This window comes from Parasteatoda tepidariorum, chromosome 5 (assembly GCF_982258835.1).
Source record: "Parasteatoda tepidariorum strain Cologne lab strain chromosome 5, Ptep-v5.0, whole genome shotgun sequence".
Classification (NCBI taxonomy): Eukaryota; Metazoa; Arthropoda; class Arachnida; order Araneae; family Theridiidae; genus Parasteatoda; species Parasteatoda tepidariorum.
Genome location: NC_141759.1, coordinates 13,650,248 through 13,678,178, shown reverse-complemented (window position 1 = coordinate 13,678,178; position 27,931 = coordinate 13,650,248). Strand labels below are relative to the sequence as shown.

General features: G+C 31.4%; 2 protein-coding genes across 2 annotated transcripts in view; one reads left to right on the top strand and one right to left on the bottom strand.

The window, feature by feature from the left end:
- LOC139426392 (cytochrome P450 3A19-like) overlaps positions 1-9,268 on the top strand; it is a 251,399-nt gene extending 242,131 nt beyond the window's left edge. Inside the window, exons 1-2 of the mRNA XM_087163434.1 lie at positions 6,378-6,561; positions 8,906-9,268. Of these exons, the coding sequence (XP_087019560.1) occupies positions 6,403-6,561; positions 8,906-9,004 (258 nt within the window). The 5' untranslated portion in view covers positions 6,378-6,402 and the 3' untranslated portion in view covers positions 9,005-9,268. Of the gene's footprint in view, positions 6,562-8,905 lie in introns of the transcript that reaches the window.
- The window catches only part of LOC147808582 (cytochrome P450 6B6-like), a 188,368-nt gene extending 160,669 nt beyond the window's left edge, over positions 1-27,699 (bottom strand). Inside the window, exon 1 of the mRNA XM_087163436.1 lies at positions 27,617-27,699. Coding sequence (XP_087019562.1) covers positions 27,617-27,675 — 59 coding nt within the window. The 5' untranslated portion in view covers positions 27,676-27,699. The remainder of the gene's footprint in view (positions 1-27,616) is intronic.
- Positions 27,700-27,931: the final 232 nt, after the last annotated feature.

The following is a 27,931-nucleotide window of genomic DNA, read 5'->3' as shown; positions in this document are numbered from 1 at the left end:
ATAAGACTGACTTAGAATTGTGACTAAATGTGAGACTAATTTATAGTGTCTGACTTTAATTTAATTTCATTTGGTTTTTAAATTCTGTACAATTCCATAAGTGCGTTTATCTTTTTCGGTCGGAATTAAATATTTACAAATGAAATTTATGTATGCAACTAAGTAAAAATTTAAATGTTTTTCAAGAAATGTGAAAAAAATCTATAAATCTGACATTTTAAATTTTTGAAAGTTCATTACATATATGAAATTATTTAAATAGTGTTAAGTGTAAAAAGTGTTACTTTTTATTCATATAATATTTATAGAGTGGTTTATAGTAGTTATATATATATTTTTTTATCTGTTAGCTCTAAATGTCCAGTAAACAGTACCGTCTTTACCTATAGGCACACAGGCAATGCCCGGGGACCCTATTTTCTCAGGGGGCCCTAGAGAATCGTACTTTTTTGAAAAATTGCATTAAAAAAACTTTAAGACTAAAAACATTACCTTGTATATTTTTTAAATTTTTTTTATAGAGTATGCATTTTTTTTCTTCAAATGGTGATTGCTTATCAAACACCGATAATTGGAGTAGTTTATCACCAAGAAAACTTAAAAAGTCAACCGAAAACTATTTTTCTTATTTTATTATATGAGGATTACAACTGGTTAGCGTATCAATTTTTTTAAACTATTCATAGTTTAAAAGTACTCTATTTGAGTTTTTGTGGTAATCAAAATTAGTTAAAATTGTAGCATTATACAGTCCCTGGCCAAATTATTAGACGCACTTTAAGATTCTATGTAAAATCTTAATTACACAGGTGATACTACACAGCTTTATTGTATTTACGCTACTGAAACCGGTTTGTACTTGTTTACGTTTGTGTATCAATTGGTTAAATTAGGCTGTATAATATATAAATTCGACGAAATGTTATAAATATACAGATTATTTATTGTATCAGGTACTACATTATTATATTATAATAATTAGGTCAAATTAATAGACGCACTGTAGTTTTTTAATAATGACATGATTTGCACGAGTTTACATACTATACTTTTCTAATTAAACATACGGGTTAATTTCTTAATATAATGTATTTAATTATAAAAGTATTAATATACATGTTAATACTTTTATAATTGAACATACAAATGAATTTTCATTCAGGAGATTTTTCATTCACCTCCTATTTGTATTTATTTTTAACATATTTCATTTCAATGTTAACCAACTGATACACTAACGTAAAGAAGTGGAAACCGGTTTCAGCTACGTAAAAACAATAAAGCTGTATAGTATTACCTGATAATTATAATTTTACATAGAATCTTAAAGAGCGTCTAATAATTTGGCAGGGACTGTATCTCAAAAATGATTTATTTTTTGTATGTGAAGTTTTTTAGTTTGTTTTTAAACATTACAACACATTATAGGTCTAAAATATTTTTGTGCCCAGGGCCCCTGCATGCTATGAAGATGATACTGCCAGTAAAACATAAATTTAATTGATTTTGTTATTTAATCACCCAATGAATTGTTTTGTTATGAAATATCCTCTCTAAATATTTTCTTTAAACACTGCCTGCTTTTTTAAAACTATTTAATAAAATATTAGTAATACACATAATTTATTAATGCCATACATTTTAAGTTCCGTTCTCGAATTAGACAGCATTCTTATGTCATATTAGCACTTTAATCTTACTGTGTGATTTTTTTTAATAATATTAGGTGCAAGAAATGATTAGAGGAAAGCAAAATTGTATCGTTACGGAATGTTGATACTGACAGACTGACTACACAACAAATGTAGATTGTGTTCAAGACATTCTAAAATTAAAGATTATATATCAAAAATAATGCAGACTTGTTCTTAGTGCAGTTCCAATGAACCAATATTGCATCTTTTTAATTTTATGTTATTTTATTTCATAAACTTGCTCAAATATTTATTTATTGTATAAAATGTATACAATTTTATTTGTGCAATTTTTATTTTATTGAAAAGTATATTCTTAAAATATATAACCAGAAAGAATATTTTTAGATAAGTTTAATAAAGATAAAACAAATTCTGGAACAAGTGTCTTGATTATTTTTTTAAAACTCTAAGTATATATATAATTGAAAATTTTTATTCATATATAGCACATTTCTTATACATATACACACATGGAAAAATTAACAAAGCGAAAAAGTTCTTTTTTTCAAAGGGGAAATAAATTTTACTCAATTTTTTAAAGTTTTAATGAATTTTAATTTTTTAATATAAATTACTTTTGTTAAATAAATATTTACTACGTTAAAATAAATTATAATCCTGCTAAATTTGGGAACTGAAAAAAATTTAAAAGCAAAATTGAATCGGATTATAATTAACGGAGAAAATATGAGTGCATTGGGAGAAAGTCAAATGATCTGCACCCAATCTTCAATCGCTCTTGATGGTGGCTTTCCTGCATTACAAGTTGGGGGAAAGATCGTTACGACTTAACATTGATTGTATAGGAAGTTCTTTGGTTTGGCCAACGCCTCCTATAACTGAAAGCCTCCACACGGTTTTTTATAAGTAGTCCGAACAGACCACTGTGAAGGATATCCATTTACCGAACGAGTAATTTAATACAGAATATAGTTAAAATAAGAAAGTGGTAGCAAATATATGACTAAAAATTTATTTTATTTATGAATATTATTGGTTTGACTTATTCACTTGTCAACCACTACAGATTCAATTCTCAAATATATAACATAAATTTCTCTCAATTACTTTTATAAAAGGTTTTGGGTTCATGCGCACAACTGGTTCACTTTCTAAATAGTCTGCGCGGACTACTTATAAAAGCCCGTGTGGAGGCTTCTTGATGTAGGAGGTCATGGTTTGGCGCTACCGCTCATCAGGGTTTGGACCAGAAGCTTCGTCTTTCCGGGCCTCCTTTGCTCTCGATCGCAACTATGGTGCATTTATTCTTGCGTAACTCGGGGCCTTACCCGGTGTCTGCGTATTGCTTGGTCCTCGGACTGGGCTGGGTTCTGTCAAGGCGATGAGGCATCTTTACAATTGGCGTAAGGACCCAATGGCCCCGGTTGCCGTAAATACATTTCCTTACCTAATAATTCATGACATTAACGTCAATTTTATAGGTTTTAATTTCATGTAAAATTTGGGAATTCAATTGATCTGTTGTAACTCAGATATTAAAAATATTTTTAGTTGACTTTATTTTAAAAAAATTTTCCTGGTTCTTTTTCCAGAAATTTTTAAATTTTTCGATAATGTGACTATTTTGGAATTAAATTAATATGTGCTATACACGATATAAAGTCATTCGGAATTCGATGCTTTACAACTTACATTCAAAATAGAACTCAAGTTAATTTTTTTTAAATTTCTGAATCTATATTTTTTTATAATAATCTATCCTTGCAAATAAATATCATATTCAAAAAATGTAAAATTACTTTTCTCAGTTGTCTCTGGTGTCATAATTGTCCGAATCCTTTTCCAACCTTCTCACCATTTTATCCAAGACTTTATTCTTAAAAGCCTGATTTTAGAATAGAATAAAAAGTAAGTATAATAGGAAGTAACAGAAAAAAATGCAACGAACCATCTTTTAAAAAATATCGCTAGGATCATTAGAATATTACGTTAGATTGTAAAATAAATATAACTGTCACAAATTCATTTGTAAGTGGAAAATCAATTACATATGAAAGAAAATGCTAATTTTTTTGTCTCACTACACACGAAATTTACTGTTTAGTGCATCTACATTTTTCTTTAGTATTAATATTGTGTTTTAAAATAATTAAATACCATCAAGCAAATTAAAAGTTACGCAATATGTATAAATTTGGAAATAAATTTGTAGTCCGGTAACCACTTTTTAATTACAAAGATCCAGACCGATGTCTAGATTTGTTAGTGTCACTCAAGGAGCTTTGGTTGACTTGTTTAATATTTAATGGTATTTAAGTACAAAATATATCATTCAAAAAGATAAGCAATGCATTCTCAAGTTTACACTCAATGTCCAAAATATTGATGTTCTGAAGAACAATATAATCGGAACCCAAAATTACTTGTCATGCAAAAGCTCCTAATTTTAGATATTTATAAAGATGCATAGGCTAAATACATAAGTGAAAAGATATTAAAAATTGCAATTAAGGTAAAAGAAATTAAACAACAAAGATAACCCCAATGTTCAGAAAAAAAGTTAGCATTTTTTGAAATTTTCAAAATGTTTTTGTTCAAACGGAATTTTTATCAAAGCTTTGAAGTTTTTTGGACCGAAGCATCATGAACGTTGTTCAGACCGAAACATCACCAGAGTTGTTCAGACCGAAGTTCCATCAAAGTTTTTCAGACCGAAGATGCATCAAAGTTGTTCTGACCGAAGCTCCGTCAAAATTGTTCTGACCGAAACTCCATCAAAATTGTTCAGACCAAAGCTTCTTCAAAGTTGTTCTGAACGAAGCTCCATTAAAGTTGTTCAGACCGAAGTTCCATCAAAGTTGTTCAGACCAAAGCTTTATCAAAATTGTTCACACCGAAGCTCCATCAAATTTGTTTAGACCAAAGCTCTATCAAAGTTGTTCAGAACAAAGCTTCATTAAAGTTGTTTAGACCGAAGCTCCTTCAAAGTTGATCTAGCCAAAGCTGCATCAAAGTTGTTCAGACCGAAGCTTCATCAGAATTGTTCAGACCGAAGCTCCATCAAAGTTGTTCAGACCGAAGGCCTATCAAAGCTGTTCAGACCAAATCTCCATCAAAATTGTTCAGACCGAAGCTTCAGAAAAAATGATCAGACCGAAGCCACTAACGTGACCAAGGTCGGTGCGAAGTGAATACTGAATTTTTCAGAAATCATCTGGTTGCTGTTCAAAGTGAAATTTTTCATTAAGTCTGAGTGGAAATTAGTGGTTGATACAACAATTGACATCACAATATCTTTATCGTTTAACTAAGTTTTATTGTATTCAAACACACATTAACACAATCCCCTGTATATACACATTTTCACTCTTCTAGAAGTAAATTACTCCTCTGTACACCCGCGAAGCCCATTATGGGGGAAGGAGAGGCAGAGAGGAATTGTAATCTATCCCAACTATTACTCTCTTCTCCGTTTAAGATCTACATCATCTATTTTTCACTCAGATGTAAATATGTATATACTTGATTTTCGATTTTGTTTTTACTCACTCCGTTTTAAATTTTTTATATATTTATTTTTTCGATTCTGTAAGTAGCTTATTTTTTCTGTGATTCAGACTTCTTGTAATCACACTCGTATCATATCAATTATTATTCAAATCTTTTTTTTTATGTGTGTGTATATATCACACATTTTACTGTTCTGTATATTAGTCATTCGGCCGCATTCGCCTGTTGAATTTGGCTATTTAATCTCAGATAATTAGGCTAGTGCCAAAGTCAGGTACCTCGATCAATATGCTCACATTGAAACATTTAAAAAGGGAAACGAAATTTCTTTATCTACCACGCCAAAATAATAATTATAATTAATATAAGTTTTAATCTCTTCAGATTCTACGTGCCATTTATATAATATTAAAAATTAAATAATATATCAGCCAGTGAAAACTTCAGCTGGTAGATGCAATGAGTACATTACGAGAATATATCCTTAGTAAGCGGTGTAATTCAACGCTAAGAACAAACATATGCGCAATACATGTGTAGGAAAGAGTCAAATTTAAATTTGGTGTATGCTTATAATGTACGTACTTTGTATAATACCTCCCCCCTCCCCATCGTACAAAACACTAAAAAATAGCAAATCCCCTCCTTCGAAGTCTCTGCTTACATAGGAAATAACGGTCGTTAGCAGTGAGTTTTGCAACAGTTACTCACGGTTTTTGACTAATTTTTTATTAACTTAATAACTTTTTGAGTAAATTTTGACCATTATAAGAAATAAAAATTGTTTATTTATTATAATTTTTTTTTACTTTTTATGTGCTAATTATGAAAATGACGTGAAGTGTCAGGCTGAAGAGAAGCCAAGATTTTCCAAAAATAAAATGCGTTTTTTCCCTAATTTTTTAATGTTTGAAAAATTATATTTTCTTGTGCGAATAAAAACTTAAGAATTATTTATTGATTATAATGATTTTCTTCTAAATGAAAAAACTTCGACAAAATTGAACATTTTTAACAAAAATTATAAACTATTTGTCAGGTCTAAGTCCTAGATAATTCTTAACGGCGAGATGGTACGTATTTAGCTCAGAATTATAGCTTTGTTTCAAGTTTGAGGCACTTTAACTGTGCCATTTTTATTTTCCTAGACGAAATAGCATTGAAAAATATTATATATGGTGATACTCTTTCTGTAATTCTTTTTTTTTAAATTTATTTATTCACTTCTAGGTTCATGGATTCATCTAATGTTAAACATCCACAATATGCATATTTACCATTTGGCGAGGGACCAAGGAGCTGTTTGGGAATGAGATTTGCTTTGCTGGAGATCAAGTTATGTATGGCTAACATATTGCATCATTACAGATTTAAAACTCATTCAGCAACAAAAGTAAGAATTTGTATGTTATAGATAACCCAAATTATAATATTTGTTTCGGTATTGGTTTTTGTTTTGTTTTTTACTTAATGTTTAAAGCAACACAGATGAAGAAAAGCTACTTAGCTTTAACCATTATGTATTCTAATTTTTTTATCATGTGTAGGTCACTTTATGTGGCCTGTTATTGAGGAATTATTATAAAATATTTTTTTCTTATTTCCAATGAGCTGCACAAGTGCGCACACATGAGGAGACCTAGTGCGTTCTCCAGAAGTGGTATCCACTCTTTCAGGACCACCACAATGGGTGAGATACCGTTGGCCATGTCAATTTGGATGTCTAGTTTCTACCACACTAGATGGCAGCACCATCTAGTGTGGTAGAATATAAAATGTTTTAGGAGACATTTTTTTATATAATTCGGAAACTTAAACAGGCTGATCACAAGTATAAATATCTTGCGCCAAACTGCTCTCGATATAGAGTCACTACTTTTTTGTTACTTTTAGAGAACAAACATAACTAGAGAACTTATTTATCCCCAATATTCACAATGACTTTGAATAATAAAATTAGCTTGGTTAAATGTGAGGAGATATTACGAAGTTATAATAGTTTTAATTCATGTTTACATGAAAAAGTGTTTTATTCCAAAGCACTTTTTACGAATTTATTCATTTAAACTTTCTGCTTTTCTCGATACTTAATATTTCATTTAAGAAATGCTAAGAAGTTATTAAATATTTGGATTTAAGTGATCAATGCCTTTTTATATAATACGAGAAATAAAGCTCAAGGCAAGAGAAAAATGAACCACCCTGTATAACTTTTGATGTAATGATCGGATCTTCAAGTTCTAGAACCCAATCTTAATGGTTTGAGAGGGTCACCGCAAATATGCTAATTGATTACAGCAGACGATATTTTATTTAACCAAATCAGGCACAAAAATTCAGACACTTTATAGTTCCTGCGAAATCGAATTTTTAAAAAGTCAGTTATTTAAAGTTCTATTTCTCACAACCCATTCGACCGATTTTTCTAAGCAACTGACTCAGATCTTATTAACGCTCGTCCTCAGAGGGATTCTCATTGCTCACGTTGTAGGGCCTACTGCGGATTTGCACCAATCAGATTCGACAATTGTTTTGAGTTTGAATTTCATTTAACCAACGTTAAAAGTAGTTGCCAGGAATCGCTACAAACTACTGTTTTTTGGTATCACACAACTCACTACACTATTTCTTTTTAAAAGTAGAGCAATACGCAACAAACTACGGAAAAAAGTAGCGACTACAGTAGTTTTAGTTACAGTAGTATAGCGACTATAGTAGTAGTAGTGAGGTACTTCCTACCAATGGTCCAAATACGCACATTATCGTTTGTTTTAGTTTTTATCCTTAAATTGTATGACTCTGTGAATGGAGCTGATCCGGACACATAAGCTGTTGTAAAAGCGACACAATCGGACTTTTTTTTTTTTTATCCGTAAACCATCAATCTGTTTTGTAAGTAGATTGTATATTGGACAATTGTATATTATTGTGGCGATTGTGTGTTTGAGGAACTCAAATCAAACGGGCGGAAATGAGTCAAATTGACTCATATCCGTAGAGATAGGTATACCACCTAGAGAATTTCAATATTTCCCCGCTTTTGAAGAAAATAGCCTTCAATATATATTTACTTCGATCAATGGTTAAAAGTCATTACAAGAGATAAAATAAAAATTCCAACGGGTTATATAATTTTCCTTACAAAACTCGAAATGCATCAAAATGACGCGTCCCGTAAACCTAGTGTTAAGAGCCCCGCAGTGAGAGAGGGGGAACAATTCGGCGTTGCTGCGAAACAAACGAAAATTCTCAATATTTTAGCTCTTAATTGTCTCTATAAAACAATGCAAAAAGCAATAATGAGGAAAGTGACTTCATGAAAAGAGTGGTTGCATATTTCGAATCAAATTAAGCAGGCCTTTTATTACGTTAGCTACCAGCTGCATTCGAAAGTATGACATTAAAGTTATTTTAGAATCTATAGCTGAATTTTAAAAGCATTATTCTTTTAAGAGAGATTGATTACATAAAAACTGAATCATTTATATTTGTAGTAATCACAATTGGATCAATTCTTTGAAAAACAGAGTGGAAACGAAGTAGTTTTGCTGCAATTTTTTAAACTTATGCATGATTTGCAGAAATTTCAAAAATGTATTTTTACGTGACCCGCTTGCAATGTGTTAAATGGTGAAATCGTAATAAAAAATTATTTCTGCTTGAATGAAATTAAATTTTCTAAATAAAGATTTGAAAAGCAGCAAAACACAAAATTGTATTTATGTTTTTTTTTTCAGGTGCCTTTGGAATACAAGAAATATTCTGCGTTCCTCAGTGTTACCGAACTACCTTTGGCTTTAGAGAAAATTAATCCAAGTGCGGATTCAACATCGTAAAATTGAGATTGCACATTGGTTTTTATTTTCACCCGTGAGAAGATGGCATATTCAAGCAAATTGAAAAATATCAACATGCATACTTCTTTTTGTAAATATGAATGTAATCTTCAGTATTAAAACTATTTTGTGTATAAAGGATGGTTTATGAAAGAAAAATAAACAGTACAGAGGAAAAAAAATTGGATTTATTTCGTGTATATAAAAGTGATCCATGAAGTTATTTGAAATGTTTGTGTTTGTTTTTTTAAATTAAAATAGAAAAAAAATACAGTTTATTGTTTCATTTTCTGTATTTTGTAATACTATCTTGCAAGTTGTCAGACGTTTATCTACCCTTTGCCGCAAATGTATCATGTTTTTCATTATTTTGTAATAATTTAGGTCAAAATAGTTTAGCAATAAATGCTAGCTATATTAATATAAAATAATAAATTATTTAGCATTAAAATTATATATCTGAGATTGACAGCGTGGAACATCGATGTCTTTTTCGGCGTTAAAGACAAAATCTTCAAAACACGGTTCACTTCGAAACAAATGTGCAGTTATTTATATCTAAGATAAATAGCTATTCATAATTGAAATTTCTCTAATTTACAAAATCAATTGCTGATAAACTTATTGAATTAGAAAGGGATAAAATTTCAAACTACTTATTTCGGATTTTATATTTTAATACAGCCGGCAAGGTGGTCGAGCGGTTAGCGCTCCTGACTGTGAAGCCAATGGCCGCGGATTCGAATTCCGCTCTGGGCATGGATGCTTCTCTCTCTTGTGTTGTTCTCTGTTGTGTGTTATGTATGAATGTGGCCCACCCTATAAGCGGGTTTGTGGCAGTGTGGCGTAGGCAATGTTGCTCGCCTTCGTGACTTTGGTTCACAAGTGCCCACTGGGTAACGCAAAATGAGTAACAACTCTGGCATCTTCTAATGCGAACCGAATAAAGTTCAGTGCCTGCCAATCGAAAAGAAAGAAAAAAAATATTTCAATACAAATTAAATACTACCTATAATCAAACTGTTTTTTTTTTTTTTTTTTGGTCCTCTTAGACAGTTTTTATAATTATAAAGAATAGCAAAATAGATTTTATATGTTTTCTATATGTCATGTTGCGTTATCTTTATTTACATAGTTTCATCACGTGGGGCAAACTGCTTCATTTCTTCAGGAAGCTACTTGCTTTCTAAATTTTCCTTCAACTTTTTTTTTTATCTGATGTGTCAATCCCAGATGAATGGGTAAAAGGCCCATTTGAAATAACGCATATCCAAATCGAACGATTAAGATATTGGCCTTTCTTTATTTCTATGAGCAACTTTAAGGAAATTTTGGTAAAAAAATTTAAAAAAAGAAATTGGATGATACGATTTAGAGAGATGAATGGGTATAATTTCTTTGTGTAGGTATCTATTAACACATTGCTGACCGGTGACGAGTTAACTCGTATTTTCGTGACCAATCGTTGGTGACCGGTCAAGAGTCATAGCAATCATATTAGCAGTGATCTAGTGGTGACTATTTTAAAAAGTGGGGCACATGGGGTAATTTTCAAAAATTTACAAAGCTACGACCACTTTTCCCATTTCTGTTAAAAATTGTTTTTTTTTATTTATTTAAACCTACCTTCAAATTAACATAATAGCCGTTTTCAAATAGAACAAGAAAAACACCAACACAAAATAAAAATGAAGGACTCGTTATTACAAAATGTTAATTAAAAAAAATTAGCTAGTGAGAACATTTTTATGTGCGAGTAATTAAGTTTCTTGAGGTTGGGGAACGAAGCGAGCTGAGGTCGAAACCTCTTAGTATTCTTATGCAGCTCAAAGACCGCACCAACATTAAAATATCGAAGACAGTTCCGACTGATTTTTACACATAAAAAAGCTTAAAAAAAACGAGCTATCCAATGTTATTATAATTTTAGTGTTTTCTGCAAACGGCGCTGTTTTACAGAAATATAGCCAAATAAATTAGAGCACTCAAAACATGGCAAACTTTACACTTTATTAATGCTGTGATATTAATTTTGTTAATATATATATATATATATATATAGTTAGTTTCTCTCTTGATTTTCATATAGATTAAAATCTTTCAACTTGAAGCACTATATGAAACTGAAAACTGCATTAAACATAGTTCTAAAGAAAAGTATCACGGAAATTTTAAAAAAATATTTTGATTAAATAAAAAGGAAAAATATTAAGGAAAGGGAAAATATCGTAGTACATTCCTATACAACTAAAAAGAGGAGGAGAGGGAAGGGAGAAGGGCTAAAGGCATGAAACCGGTCTCGCCCCAAATGGCGTATTCGAGTGTTGCGATCGATGAATAGGCTAGTGCCACAAGTCAGGTACGTCGATCAATACGCTCTCGTTAAAGCATTAAAAGAGAGAAATGACATTTCTTATCTACCACAACAAAATATTAATAATAATTATTATACTTTTTAATCTTGAATGTAGCAATTCACTACTTGACAAATAATCAAAAAATACATTCGCCAGTGAAAAACAATAGCTGGTAGATGCAATGACTACATTATGAGAATCATTGTATAGAACTTGAATAGTCGGCATATAATCCAAATGCTAACTGCTCTGAAATTGTATAATTGTTTAGGTTTCTTTAAAATTGTAGGTGTACACTTTTCTGAGAGAACTGGTCTTTGATACAAATAAAGCATTACTTTGATTGGTGTGTGTAGAATATCATGGATTAACCCCTAGTTAGAATGCCTTATATCTTTTATTTTGGGTAGCAAATCAGGCATCAAGAATTTCTAGAATAAAGGTAATTTTGAAATGTGCCCTTGCAGCCTTTTTTTTTTCAAATGCAAAATGTTTAACGCTGTTGGCAATCTCTTAAGGCATTTTTTTTTTTTATGTTTCTGACTACTTCTTAATCTTATAATACTGTTACTTCAAATATTATAATTGTCTAAGACTTCCAAATAGGCTGTTTCGCTACAACTATAAAAATCTCCAAATGAAAGTGCTGTTGTTAGCAGCTCTGTTCTCGGCACTAATTTATGATCCATTTGTAAGTATACCATTCAAAAGAATATGAAATTCGTTTCCAAGAAAATGAAATATTTATTTCCTTATAAAGGATTACTTTTCTACAATAAAAGTAATCCTTGATATACACCTTTGCAGTGTTGTTTTTAAAATAAACAATTTCCAAGCCCTGGCTTCTTATGTGTGCCGCTATCACGTCAAATACTATGTAAACATAAAATTTTCCATTGTGCAAAATTTTAGTTGCTACCACTGCTAAAAATTTTCAAATGAAAGAGCTAAAGAAAGCTGCATTGTTATTTGAAATTTTGTGATAAAGGGAACTTTTGAAATACGTTACCTTTCAAAATACTGCATTGTATAACATAAAGAAACATTACGTCACATAACTTCCAATGCATTTTTAGAAATTTTTTGATGTGGTGATTTATAGTTTTCTAAACCAAGAGGTAATTACTTTGCACTGAGAAAAGATGTGAATTTCCAGTACTCCAATGGTACCTGTAAAAAGAAGTCACTGAATTTAATACCACTTTTATGATCTATAAAAATCAATTAGTAAATTCAGAGATTTTTTAATTTTGTTGTTGAATGAGTTTTGATTCTGTAATGATGCAATATGTTTGCCTACATACTTTGATCTCCATCAATGCGAATCTCATCCCCAAACAGTTTCTTGGTCCTTCGCCGAATTTTAAATAAGCGTACTGCGGATGCTTTTGCGGAGATGAAACCATGCATATGGAAACAAGTGAAATGGAATTCGATAATTATGTTATAAAAGGATGCAAGTGACATTATAAGAAGCTTACACTGATAAATAAGATAAAGATATCAGCAATGGCGTTTACCTTTTATAAAGTCGTTTGTTATGCTGATTTCAAATTGGAAAACCGCTTTGCTCTTTTACAACAGGTATGGAAGACATTAGGCAGACTTTGAAAATTTACGTTATATTCCGTAAGCTTCCATGCGTAAGATTTGAAGAACTCTTTTTTTGAAATCTTACTAACCGTTCCGTAGTGTTGGCTTGGCTTTACAAAGCTACAAGCACTCTGCCCATTCCTGTTAAAAATTGTTTGTTTTTTTTAATTTTATTTAAATCTAACTTCAATTTAACATAATGTCCGTGTTACCAATAGATAAGAAAAAACGCGAGCACAAAATGATAATGAAGGATTCGTTATTACAAAATGCTGAAATGAATCTTTTGATGTTACAACAATCGGTTGATTTAATTTTTTAAAAAGATTATATGTTTCTGTTTAAAGTTTTGGTCGTCGAATTATAATAGGTCCTTAAGAAACTAATTATTTTCGGTTATTTGAAATTAGAGAACATATTTACTTCAATTGGACGTTGGAAGAAGTTTAACTTCCATACTATCCAAGTTCCATTGTAAAAGTTTGTTTTGGATGCGTGGTCGCAGTTAAGATAATATTCCTCAACGATAGCGTGATTTAATTAAGGAATTTTTAAAAAATCTCTTTTTCATTTACGTAAGTTTGTTACTTTTTCCCGGACACAACTGTATTTTACTGGAATTGAAGCATGCGCACTTCTGGCGCAATTTTTTCAAATCATACGGAATGGAACGTAATAGTGTGAAATCTACTCCCTTTTGACAAAAATAAATTTTCATTGAACAGTGTTCAATTTCCATGGAATTTACTTAAACGATGTGCAACAACTACACATTTTCACCACAGATACAAGTAACTTGCGAAATGTTTTCCAAAAAGAATAATTTTCACTAGAACGAACTAAAAAAGCTCCAAAGGAGCGAAAAGAAATGCAAAGAAAAAGAGTTCCGGAAAAAAGCATAGGTAAATAGCACTACTTAATACCTAACTTCATGAATTTACTTCTTCAATAAGAATACACTGTGTGAGTTCGTTTCCGGACTGAAATTTGCAACCTAAATAATTAACTGTTCCACGAACGGTTACCATAATTCCGATTATTTACATTTTCATAGCATAGCATAGCATTCGAAACCAAGAAAACTTATGATCCATGTTTTACCTATCGGGAATAAATATTTCAGGATCTGGAAAATATTCAGCGTCATAATGCCTTGCGTAAAGTGGAAGAAGTATATTCATCCCCTTTGTCACCACTATCCCAGCGTCTCCTAATTTGTAATTTGCAGCTGCTACTCAACCTGTCCTAAATAAATAAAGAAAAAAAGAATAAATTAAGTCTAAATGGAATGTTTGAATATAAATTTTTCACAATTCACAGATAACTTAAAACAGACATTTGCAAAGAGACAAAACTTTCAGTTTAATCAAAAGTTATCAAAATATTTAAATTATGGAATTATTTCGATAATAACAGAGGGAGCTGGAGCTGGAGCGGACTCTCTGTTTGACGAGCTGACTCAGATGATTCATATTCAGCTGCTGATCTAGAATATGGCCACTTATCATCACCACGGACGTGGCGGAATGAGACAAACCGAGACTCCAACACGAAACTCAACGATACAGGAGATACAACGATGGATGGAAACTCCACATGAGGAATGCGGACGTGGCGGAAAGCGTCAAACCGAAAGCCCGAGACGTAATCCTATGACGATTGAACCACCCACGGATCCTATGGAATTAGAGATATATGAGAGAATAATGGAAGCAGGGAAAATAAACCGTGAAGCAAACGAACTGCTTGAAAAAACAAGAAACTATAACCAGCAAATCAAGTCTGAAATACAGACTACATCAGCGGAAGTCACTGACACAGAAATTCATGAAAGCGGCCGGCTTTTGGAGCAGACAGTGAGTGTGTCATCCGTAGATTCGGAAAGTTCATCCAAAAATATCACCGAGCCCCCCCCCCCCCTCAAAAAAACGAAAACGTAAAAAGAGAAAGAAAAACAAAGCCTGTTGAAAATTTATCCACTACTACAAATATCAGCCCTCCACCACTACTAGATGTCGCCACTTCCTTGCAGCAATCTGACAACGAAGAAAATCCTGACTTGACCCAACCCATGGAGGATTATAATTCAGCTGCGGCTCCACCCACAATTTCAGAAACAGAACCACCAATCATGCATATCAAAGTTCTAGTCCGTGGACTCACAGCATGTACCAATACAGATCATATCTCCCGTGAATTGGCCAAGGCAGGCATAATAACAAGCAAAGTGATTCAGTTTAAAAGAAAAGTGGGCGAGGCCTATCGGCTCCTCCCACTCTTTCTCACAATAGACAGGGATAGTGATGACGTATTTTATGACGTCAAACCCCGCCTCCTTCCAAACGCGTTCCAAACAATTTTTCGAACGAATCATTTCAATGGCATTTCCTATGTGAATTTAAGACGGCAAGATTTTTAGTTTATTATTGAAATAAATAAATTTATATAGCGCTTCTAAGGGACTTATTCCTAATATAAGTAGTTTTCTTTATACGGAGTATCAGTAGATTTTACGAGTTAAGCGCATTAAATGCTATAAAAAAAAGTTTCAAAATGGTCAAGTTATCTTTAATTTTGATGTATAAAAATCTAAGCGTCAATATTTTTAACTCTTGTTTCATGTTTAAAATAATGTCTTATTTTCTTTAGAATTTGTTACATATTCTTGACCTACATCTAATTTTTTTCTTTAGTTATGGAGAGGCATGCATTGTTTTTAAACGTTTTGTAATTAATTTTTAATCTATAATTAGATTGTATTTATCAATACTAATATGTCTGTTTATTTAATTATGTCTGATGATAAAATTTGTAGTAATTGTAAACTTTGTTCGCTTAAGATTTTCTGATTATTGATGCTAATTCTCATAAGCTTTAGTTTTTAACTACTAAATAGGAATAAATTATGTAACTAACTTATTTAATTTTAAATCTGCACAGAGTTTTAGTTTAAACTCAGATTTATTTTGACTTGAGATTTTATCTTGTTTATATTTGTCAACATCATCATTAATTAGTTTTTAACTATAGTTTTATGCATTAATTATTTGAGAAAATTAAGTTACCTTATTATTAGATAATAAGGTATCTATTATCTAATAATAATATTAGATTATTTCTTAACGTTAGTAGTGTAGTGCTATATTAATGTGTAGTGTTATCATAGTACAGTGTAGTGGTATGTTAAAAGGGTCAATATTATGTTTAGTTTCCAGAATTTTAATATATAGAATAGCTAAATTATTTTAGAATTTTAAATTTCTAATTTTCTTTTTAAAATGTGAGAGGAACAATTTTTTTTAGGTGTTATATATGAATTTATCTTAAAATCTCAGATTCCTATTTTATTCGATAAGAAAGTGCAACATGAATTTTTTTAGAATTCTTTAAAACATACTTATCCCATACATAAACTTTTATTTAACATTCATATTTATTAATCTATGTATTCACATAGATGTTTAAATTTTACTTATTTAATAATATTAATTTCGCATGCATTTCAAATAAATATAATTCAAATTTTTAAAAAAATTTTTAATTTAGAAACTTAATTCTTTAATGTATGTATGCATATTTAGTTATACGGCTTTTATTTTGGCAAATGTTACTGTTATCACTTTTTATAGAATACAATTTGCATTTGACAGTCTAAATCAAAATTTTTTAAATTACCTTCATAGTAATATTCTATTTGTTGCAGTGAACGTAACATTCAAGTCATCCATATTTATTTCATAAGTTGGTTGTAAATATGTTTTAAGACCTGTCAACTCTTTTGTTTATATAATTTTTTTTTTTACTTCCTATCATTTTAGTAAATTTACCAATTAATTTGAGCTATTTTAAAAACGTGTATCTAAAATGCTTTAGAATTTTCACTAATTTATCTGACTTTATTCATGCTTCTTACATAACTTTTTAATTTGTTTCAAAATTCTCATAATTATTTACAATTAATAGGTTGTCTCAATATTATAAAAAAAAATTGATTTAATATAATATACATATTTTAAGAAAAATTAAACATAAATTAGAAATAACTTTTTCCAAATAATAAAATTCACAATTTTCCGATTTCCAGATTATAAATACAATTTATATGGTAAATATTAAATACAAATTCTCTCAATCATATATACAAAAAGTTTTCATAATCATTTGCAATTAATAAGCTATTCCAATTAATATCATAAAAAGAGATTAACGTAATATTAATATATGCAACACTTTTTATTGCCATGTCAGTGGTTAAATTCGACTCTATATTAATATATTCAAAGATTTAGTTGACCCACTTTTAACTACATGAGAAACGCCATATTGTTTGCTCCTTTCAGAACTTTGTTTGGAACGAGGAGAGCTAGTGACGTCGTTGATGACGTAGGACTAACCCTGTCTATATTGATCAAAACAGAACAAAATAACCAAATCTACTTAGTAACCAATATTTGTGACCTTCCCGTGAAAATTGAAAGATTTCGTGGAGGGAATAGCCCAATACAATGTTATAACTGCCAGAATTTCGGCCACACACAACGAATGTGCAAATCTCAACCAAGATGTCTAAAATGTGCCGCCGACCACCGTTCCTATCAGTGCCATAAGGATAGAACTTCACCACCTAAATGTTGCAACTGCGGAGAAGCACTTACTGCAAATTACACAGGTTGCAGCAACCGTCCCCCCAGGAGAGGCCTTCGTGCAACTCCTGATACAATCCCATCAAGAACGATGGGTCAAGCCCATAGACTTGCATCAATTATCAAAGAACTCTTAAAAAACCGAGATGTATTTCAACCGCTGCAAACAATTATGAGGGAGACTACTCCGGAATAATTTCACTTTAGGACTAAAACTGAACTCTTCTCTGACTTTAAATATGCATCTCTATAAATTACAATTTAATAATCTTGAATGCTTCACACTAGATTACGCCACTAAGGCTTCGCAAAATTTGTAATTTCTTCCTGATTCTGATTACCGATTTTGTATATTCTTTGCTATCATCAAATCTGATTCCTGGCTCTGTAAATATTTATGCTTTCATCAATTTGTCTCCCGATTCTATATATACTTACGCTATCATCAACATTAAACACTCAATTTCAAATTTCTACTGATCATTAATGTAAATATCACAGATTAAGTTTGTATACCATGTTTTCATATCTAATCATGGCTATTTTCAATTTTCTTTGCAATTCATGTAAACCTTCGATCTAGTTGTACTTTCTAGTCATGGCAATATTATTATGTAACCATACTATCATATAACTCAAAATGACTATATACACTGCATTATTTTCATGATGGATGGGTTAGAGGCCGCTGCGCGGCCTAGGAACTCAATTTATTTTAAATAAAGTAAGTAAATAATAACAGAGATGCCAACTTGCTCCGGACGGCAAATATATATTTTAAAGTGGTAGTTTATCAATTCTGATTCTTGGTTTAATAAATTCAATTTAGTAGATTTTTATTCACCACTATTTGTAAATAATTCGTAGGCTTATAAAATTCTCCACTATGTAATATTATGTACTGCAGTACCTCTTAAAAAGCAAACAAAAATAGTCAACTATTAGCAAAATTTTCTCTGTTGTTATCTACCGATTAAGTAATTATTTTGGCGTGTCCGGAGCAGTTGGCATCTCTGTAATAACAGCGTTACCAACAAGCCTAAAATTACCTACATATAAAGACGGGAAAACAGTAAAAACTGGTAGAAAATAAATTTCGTTTTAAACTTTTTTTCGGAAATAATAAAATATCCATAGCCACCAAATTTTTTTCACGGATACAATTTATATATTGAATTACTTCTTTCCCGAGAAAAAATTAACAACAATGATTTGTTTATTGCTAAGAATAGATTTACTTCTCCCGAAAATTTTCTATTATTGAACTAGTTCCTCTCCCAGTATTTCCTCTTTTCCCCCTCGCTTTCAGGCCTGGTTACCAGATTTAGAATCAGATATTTTATTAGATAAAACATACCCTCCAACTTATGAGGATTTTGAAAATAATTCTTTCTAGTGGTAGCGAACCAAAGTAGAAATTTTTAAAGCAAATGGATCTCTCATAAAACTGTTATCAGAACTTAACACTTTACCGACCGGCCGTCGATTAATCGACGTTTTGTTCTCAGCGCTTACCGACCGGTCGTCGATTAATCGACGTTTTGTTCTCATCGTATACCGACCGGCCGTCGATTATTCGACGTTTGCTCCCCAGCGCTTACCGACCGGTCGTCGATTAATCGACGTTTTGTTCTCATCGTATACCGACCGGCCGTAGATTATTCAGCGTTTGCTCCCCAGCGCTTACCGACCGGTCGTCGATTAATCGACTTTTGACCGATCTGTGGTGACTACGTTTTCCACCAATTCAGCATGCCCTGAAAAAAATTCAGCTGTCGTTTTATCGAGTGCAGCTGGGTGCGACCAGATTTTCCTGCGAAAAGAGTCGGGATTTTTCATCGTGCAGCTGGGTGCGACTAGATTTTCCTGCGAGGAAAGTCGGGATTTTTTCATCGATATGAAGGCAGGGATGCCAACTGCTCCGCTTTCTGGAAAAGTTCTAATAAAGTGGTAGCAAAATATTTTGTAAGATTAGTTAAAGAAAGATAGTTACGCCTACTTTTTAATACAGTAACCAGTATATTGATGATTTAACGCTGCATTTTATATCATATTTGTAATTTTTGATATTTAGTGGTGAAGTCCGCGCGTCAGTCTAGGCTGAAACCGAGCCGGTGTCTCGGACGATCTGCAGCTGAACGGGGGGTGAAACGGCATAGTATGTTCGAACCGCTACCGGTCGGTAAAGTGTTAAGAATCTAGCCATATGGCCTGCACTTTTATAAGTAATAGTGGACAAGTTACGCTAAAACTAATTTTTTTTAAATATTAAGACATTAATTTTGCTACCGTCAGAAAAGAAGATTCCTGAAACTACGGAAATTCCGTAGCAGTAGGAGGGTATGCATCAAGCATCTCTTAATCAGCGACAAAATTCATCGCATAGAGCTTGATTCGGCATATTATCAAACTGCTAGCTGCTCTGAAATCTCATAATTGTTTAGATTTCTTTACAATTGTACAAGGACACTTTTTAGTGAGAACAGGTTTTTAGTACAAATAAAGCTTTAATTTGATTTGTGCGGGTAGAATATCATAGATAAACCACTTGAATGCTTTAAATATTTTATTTTGAGTTACATATGTATATTGCAAATATATATGAAGCCGTGAGGGATGAGTGGTTTGCTGACATAGCGAAGATATGCGGTTCAATTCTCAGCGGTGGCTTTTCACAATGACTGTTGACCACAAAGGAGACCCTCAACCTGCATGTCCTGATATTTTTACAGGAATACTTTTTTACCAATATATGAAAAATTTACTGATGGAGTAAAGAAAATTATGAGTTTTTCCTTGAACTGTCTACTCAGTGAAAATGTTTAAGTAATTAAAAAGAAAAAGCAATGAAAAAATTAGACACTGTTCCTTTCTCATTACTTACATCAGCTAAAACCATGCAATCACACTAGTTATTTCTTCAGTGCATTTGTGATCATAAACAATGCCGAGGTAGTCATATTTCCTACTTTGCTAAAAAATGGCACCTGAAATTCACGTTTTGTATGCAATAAAGAAATTTTATTACATGTGATAAACATTGTTGAACAGCAAGCACAATTATTGAGTTTGTGATTATAATGTTCAACTCCGAAGCCTTGCAATTTTGAACCCGATCCAGAAGACAGGGGAACTCCTTTATCAAGTAATGGGAGAAACTTGCCTTCGTGGACGACTTTTTGATCAAACTTGCTGCATCGGGACTCCAACCCATGATCCATCTACCGCATCATATTGCCAAACTCTACTAAAGTGCAGAGAACGTCAAAATGTAAGGAAAATTTAAAAAATACTAAAGTTCCACATTTGCTTAAAATGAAATAAATCAATTGACATTCAAGTCAATCATTCCTTTTTGAGAAATAATCTGCTGCGTAATGATTTATAATTAACTCTTTTATAGATTTCACGTTTGTTTCCGAAGGTGGCCCACGTGTCCCCAAGGTGGCACCGGTGTCGGGCCACCTTGGGAACATGCATTTGGTCTCTCTCGCCACTTGCACGACTTAAAAGTATTAATCTGATAGATTAATTCGAATTAAAGTAATGTGGTTAAAAGAAAAGAAATAAACTTTTAAAAACATATCATAACTCAAAGTTCTAAGAATTTAAACACATATAAATTACAATACCCAGAAATTAGAGCAACTGCAAAAAATTAAATCACGTCATACAATGGAGGCCATTCAAGGAAATATCTTCCAATTCAGCCTCGTGCACCTCAGATACAAGATTTACCAAACAGCAGGAACATCTTATGATTCAAAATAAATTTAATTTTACTTTGGGGGAGGGCTACGCTAGAAGCACTGGCCACCTTTGGCTTACCCACCTTACTTCATCAAAACATACTAAATTTGAAAAAAAAATAAATAAATAATAATTTTTAGTGACTTCCTTGGGTCTGTCTTGTGGAGCAAAGTTTTTTGAGGTGAGACTTAATATTAGAAATAGCCACTCTCAGTTCTGTTTCTATATTTAGCCGTAATCTATATTTTGTCTTCAAAGAAGCCATAGCAGTATTTATTTGTATTTAGATAAAATTTGTTGGGTGTTTTTATTCAGGGGTTTTTATGTGCAGGTAAATTGAATTCATAGTTGAAGTTTTGAAATACACTAAAAATACCCAAAAAAACAAAATGGCGGCTGAAATATGGCGAGCAAAATAAAAAAAAATGACATAGTACGTTTAAATAATTAGATATGGCAATGAAAATATAATAATTTGCGTAATTTTATATTAAAAATGAAAAGCAAATTATATATCCGAAGTAATATTATAAAATAACGCGAAAACATGAAAAAAACATAATTTTTGTTTTTCGGTATATTTAGTCCACCTTCGCAATACTTGCAAAATGGGGCAGGATTTTTCGATTTCGCCAAATTATGGATCTCCTACCCATATTTTCTACGTCCGTTGGGAATAATTATATTCACTTGGAATTCAAAATTTGTGGTGACTCCTGTCACAGTCATCCTAACGGTTTTAAAAAGATATGCAATCGTAAAAAAAAATGCTAACAAAAACTTCTTGATGTGGAAGTTATATTTCCTTGATCCCTTCAAGGGATTTATTTTTGATAATTGGTAATTATCATGATGATTTGTATTGATGGCCATTCTCTATAATCTTCAAAAAACATTGCTTAATAAATTGGATTTTCATATTCACGATTCATATTAATTTCCTGGAGACTTTCATTTTGTTTCATCCATTTACTTTTACTAACGGCCTAAATGAACAATCATGAATTCCACTATACGAATATTGGCGGCAGAGGACGGAGGACCAAACCTCCCCCACAAGAATCAGTACTTTTTGAATTCTTTAACATGTAAAGCACCTCAATGCATAGAATGCTGTCAGTAGTTTTCAGTGAACAACTAAATGTTTGCACATTTGTCTGTGTTTAACTCTCAACACATTTTTTAAAGTTTCTTTTGGCTGAACCTGATAGGGGGACCGTGCTGAGAAATTATCTTAAATGCTGAGAAATTGATTCTCGCTGTCTTCTATATCTTTTTAATATCCGTCATTGACAAAATTTTTAGTTTACGACTACTAATGTTCAACCTTGTAACTTTGAACCCAATCCAGAAGACAAGGAAACTCCGGGATCAGTAAACCCAGAGGTATTGATTTGTTATGGAAACATGGAGGACTTAGTGACTCGACAGATATAACGTGATTCAGTCACCATTTACTACACGGGGAACCGCCTTCAGTGGGTGGGGATTGAATCCACGACCTCTTGCACATGGACTCAGTGCCCTACCAACCAGACTGTGCCGGCCGCTCCATTTTCGCCAAATTACAGTCACTGGCCATATTATTAGACGCACTGTAGGATTTTATGTCAAATTATAATTATCGGTCGATGTTATACAGCTGTATTATTTTCACTCGAATGAAACCGGTTTGCATTTGTTTACGCTCCTGTATCAATTGGTTACCATTGTAATATGCAATACGTTAAAAAAAAATATAAATAGGAAGTATATAAAAAATCTCTTGAACAAAAACCCATAAAATGTATGCTTAAATATAAAAGTATTGCATGTAAACTCGTGTAATTATTAAAGAACTACAGTGCGTCAAATAATCTGATGTAATTATTATAATATACTGAGATAATGCTTAATATAATACATATTCTATATTTATATAATCTATCACCTAATTTATATTACATATTGTCTAGTTTGATACGCTAACGTTAACAAGTGCAAACCGGTTTCAGTCACATAAAGACATATAGTATTACCTGATAATATTACCTGATATAAGCTGTATAGTATTACCTGATAATTAAGATTTTGCATAGAATCTTATAGTACGTCTAATGATTTGGCCAGGGACTGTAGTGATTTTTTTTTTCTAAAATCTAAAATAAGAACTTTGTAAATAGCAAAACTTCGGCCCCTTACTTGGCTTATATTTATTTTATCTTGTAAAAAGTACGATAAAAAAGCTGACAGTAGAGTTATATGTTAATGATTTATACAATCAAAATTCTTCTTCTTTTATCTGAGTAATAACCTTGTCTATTCTGAAGGACGGGTAAAATAGACAAAACAATTCCCTTAGATTTTCTTTTTAAAAAATATTACCGATTTAAATTTTTTTCTGAATTTAATATCTAAACAACAGCTCCCCATTATTTTTTTTAACTCAAAATCAAAGTTCATTATTAAAACAAGCTCTATGAACCAGAACGTTCCTCAGTTTTAGATACTTTTAGCATGTACAGCCTTTCAAACTTCAAAAAATGCCAAGTCTGCATTTTTATTTTTCATAAGATTTTATTTTCATAAAGTAAGTAAGAAAATTTGCATCTTTATTTATAGAATACGTTGCCCATTCGATTTAATGCCATTCACTTTGTCAATGAATCACCTGTATTTAAATATTTTTTCAACATCTTGAAGATCTTCCTGTCTGAAAAAATAAGGAATAGGGTAAGACTGTAATTTTTTTTATTATTTAAGCCGTTTAATTTCCTCTAAAGTATAAATTGGTAAGGAATTTAATTTTAATATTCTGTGAAATTTTATTATTTTTTTTCAAATAACACCAGTTTTATGATTTTCCAAGCATAAGCATCGTATTTAAAGTAAACTGTAGAGTATTATGCAAGTACATTATACTCTAAGATATATATTTATAAGTGCTAATGAATCAACTATTATATATTAGTCGTGTAATAAAAGCATAATTTTGCATAAAAAAAAACATTGCCAAAATCAAAAGTACCATTTTAGTTTTTAGCTTTAAATCTAAACAGGTCTCTGAAATTTACAAACTTATGCATGTATGTACGTCAGATTCATTTTCTGCCAAAATATATTAAAATTTTATGAAAAACATTGTGTAGGCAGCGAAAAATTAAATTAAATTAGATTAAATTTTAACGTGTCACCAGTTATAACTTTTAAACGGGTGGTCAGATTTTTATTCTGGAAAAGTGCTACATCTCAAAGAAGTCTCTAAAATGTGTATAACAGATAACTGTTATCGTAGCTATATGCTTTTTTTTTGACAAAAATGCACTTTTTCTGAAGAGACCTACCTTTTAATCGAATTTGTAATTTATTCCTTAAAAATAAGAGGGCAGTATACAAAGTTTTGTAACTTTTAAAATTTAGTTCCTTAAACAGTTCAAAAATATTTTACTATAATGTTATATATGTGAAAAATTTCTCTTTTTATGTTTTGAATGAATGGTTTAACTACAATAATAATTTCACAAAAAGTTATAAGCCGTCAGCTCCGAGAAAAATATTCATCAACTTATACAATTTTATCAGTTATAATTATACGAATAACTAAGTGTTGCACACATCATGTCTTTTGAACTGTTTTTACCGTATTGTTCGGCACAGCATGTCCTCTTTTGGAATAACAATCAAATATACCCAGAAAAAGAAACCCACCCATGTAATCTCTGACGCCAGCTGATCGTTTATAACCGTTGTTGAACAGCAAACCCAATTTTAGTTTTACAACTGTTCAACTCTGTTAGTCTTTTAATTTTGAACCCAATCCAGAAGACAAGAAAATTCCAGGATCAAGCACTGAGAGAAATTTACCTCCGGAGAGGACTTTTTTGATCTCTGGAATTCGAACCCGGTTAACCTCATTGTAAGGCAAACATTCCATCACGGAACCAGCTGAAAGTTTTTTTTGTAATATTATTTTTTTAATAACCGTTGTTGAACAGCTGACCCAATTTTGGATTTACCACTACTAATGCTCAACTCCGTAGCATTATCATTTCGAGCCCAATCCAGAAGACAAGGGAACTCCTGGATCAAGTATTAGGAGAAATTAGCCTTCGTGGAGGATTTTTTGTTGGAACCAACTCGCATTCGCGTTACACGGAGAGGAAAACCGCGAAAATCTCCCACAAAAGCGTAGAGAGTAATTAGATAAAGTTGCGTAGTTGCAAAAAATAAGCTACCGTGGCCTGAGGTTTAAGTCTTATCTTAAGTTTTCAAAAGTACAAGTTTTTTTAAAACCTGCGGTGTCCCAATTTATGGTCTTTTCAGAAAATTTGAAATTTAGTTTCGCAATATGATAATCTAAAAAATCTATGTTGAGACCGCGATGTATGCTCTTATTTGGGATAAACAATCTTGCAACAAAAAAAAAACTAAATTTTAATTATAACAAATAGAAAGTAAACAGATGTTTAAGATCATCTGAAGAATCAAATTTACTTAATGATTGAACATTCTAATCGAAATATATTCATATCAAGAATAAAAAGTTATCTAAATATATCGATTGTCAAAGTGATCTAAATAACTAAGAACTTGTGGGAAATCAACTTGCTTTCCAAAATGGCCGTCAGCAAAATCTATAAAAAACATTTTCTACATTTGTTTTCATTTTGAAGTAAAAAATAAAACGATATTGAAATTTCTTTATCTACCACATCAAAATATAAATTATAATGAATATAAACTTTAATCTTGTGGATATATACATTGCTAATCTATTCCTACATCAAATTTAAATAATGCATCCTCCAGTGAGAAGCTTGAGCTGGTAGATGTTATGAGTACATTGTGAGAATTTATTCTTAGTTAGCGATAAAATTCAACGCATAGAACTTGACTCGCCGGCATGTAACCCAAATTCTACCTGCTTTATGAAATCGGATAATTGTTTAGGTTTCTTTAAAATTGGTCGGTGGACACTTTTATGTGAGAGCGCGTCTTTAATACAAATAAAGCATTACTTTGATTTGTATGTTTAGAATACCATGGATTAACCCCAAGTTCGAATGCCTTATATTTTTTATTTCTAGTTACATATGTTGCAAATAATGCATCAAGAATTTCTAAAATAAAAGTAAGTTTGAAATGTGCCTTTGCGGTATATTTTTTAATGCAAAATGCTTAACGCACTTGGCAAACTCTTTGGCCAGGGACTGTACCTAAGGTGGTTTAATATATACCGCTGGTAATATATTTAGGTGAAATATGTTAAGCTAATATATATTAAAGTTTAATATATTAAAGAGTGTATTAAACCTTACTGTAATAAGGTTAAAAGGCCAATTTTTAAGGCTTTGTGTAACAAATCGTAAAAGATCTGCGTGTGAAGCAAAATTGCTGAGTTGCGTCAGGTGAAGTCGTTGTTGTAACACAGTAATGCAGGGCTTCCAACTTTTTACACTTTGTAAAAATTTATTCCAGCTACGTTTTAATTTCAATATATTATTTTTTAATAATTTGAATTTATCTTTCACACCACATGATATAAATGATTTTAAAGTTCATATACCAGGCCACATAGATCCTACTTCTCCTTGTCGAAGATTATAAAATGTTAAAAAAATCACACATCACTTTGAAAGTTTTGGATTTTAAGTGTCTACCATTGTTTAAAATATTTTACATACAGTTTAGTATCTGACAGGTCTGGTATAATATCACATACCTGCCAACGATTCATCCTTTCTAGAAGGATTTACCCAAGAAACAGTAAAATGGTAATTAAATTATAATTTTAGGCAGATAACATATTTTGCATTTTCGAAAAATTTATGCGGAGTACAATTAGCAGTTTCACATATTAATATAAACATTGTTAATTTTTTTACAAAAACATATTGGTGGTCGAAAAGATCATAAATTAAGATTTTACTGCCACTTTAAAAATAGAAATAACATTTTACGCCAAATGTGTAAAAGTTGGTAGTTATGATATTATTTAACCTCTTTCAGACGGGCGAGTCTTTCATGCATTCTCAGGGTGTGGATAATCAGGGTAAAAATAAAATAAAACTGGTAGCCAAACTGGTTACTACTTAATTCGAATTAAAAATTAATTCAAAACTCAAATATCGTATGTGTTAAATTTAAAGTGAAATCAAAAATAAACCTGTCAAATTAGCCATGCCCAAATTTAAAATACCATTTTCTATTTTTTACTATCATGATTCTGAGATTCCGAACGAATACATTTATGACTTGCCCGTCCCGAAAAGGTTAATGATACTACTTACATTAAAGCAGGAGGATACATTCTCAAAGTTTCTGACACAACGGCGTCCATAATCTTCATTTCTCGAAAAGCATCATTTCCCAATTTTCCCTAAAATGTAGATTAACAGCCCACTCATATTTAAGTCTTGTGAATAAGAGAAACGACACAATTCTTAAATAATTTATAACTATCTAAGAAATTGAATTATGGGTCACTATTTCAGATCATTGAAGTTTTTACTCATAAAAGTATAGAAATTTTGATGTTTTTGCGTGTTTTCTGAATTATTACAGAAAAAAAAAATTGTGAAACACATACAATTTTATTGTTTTAG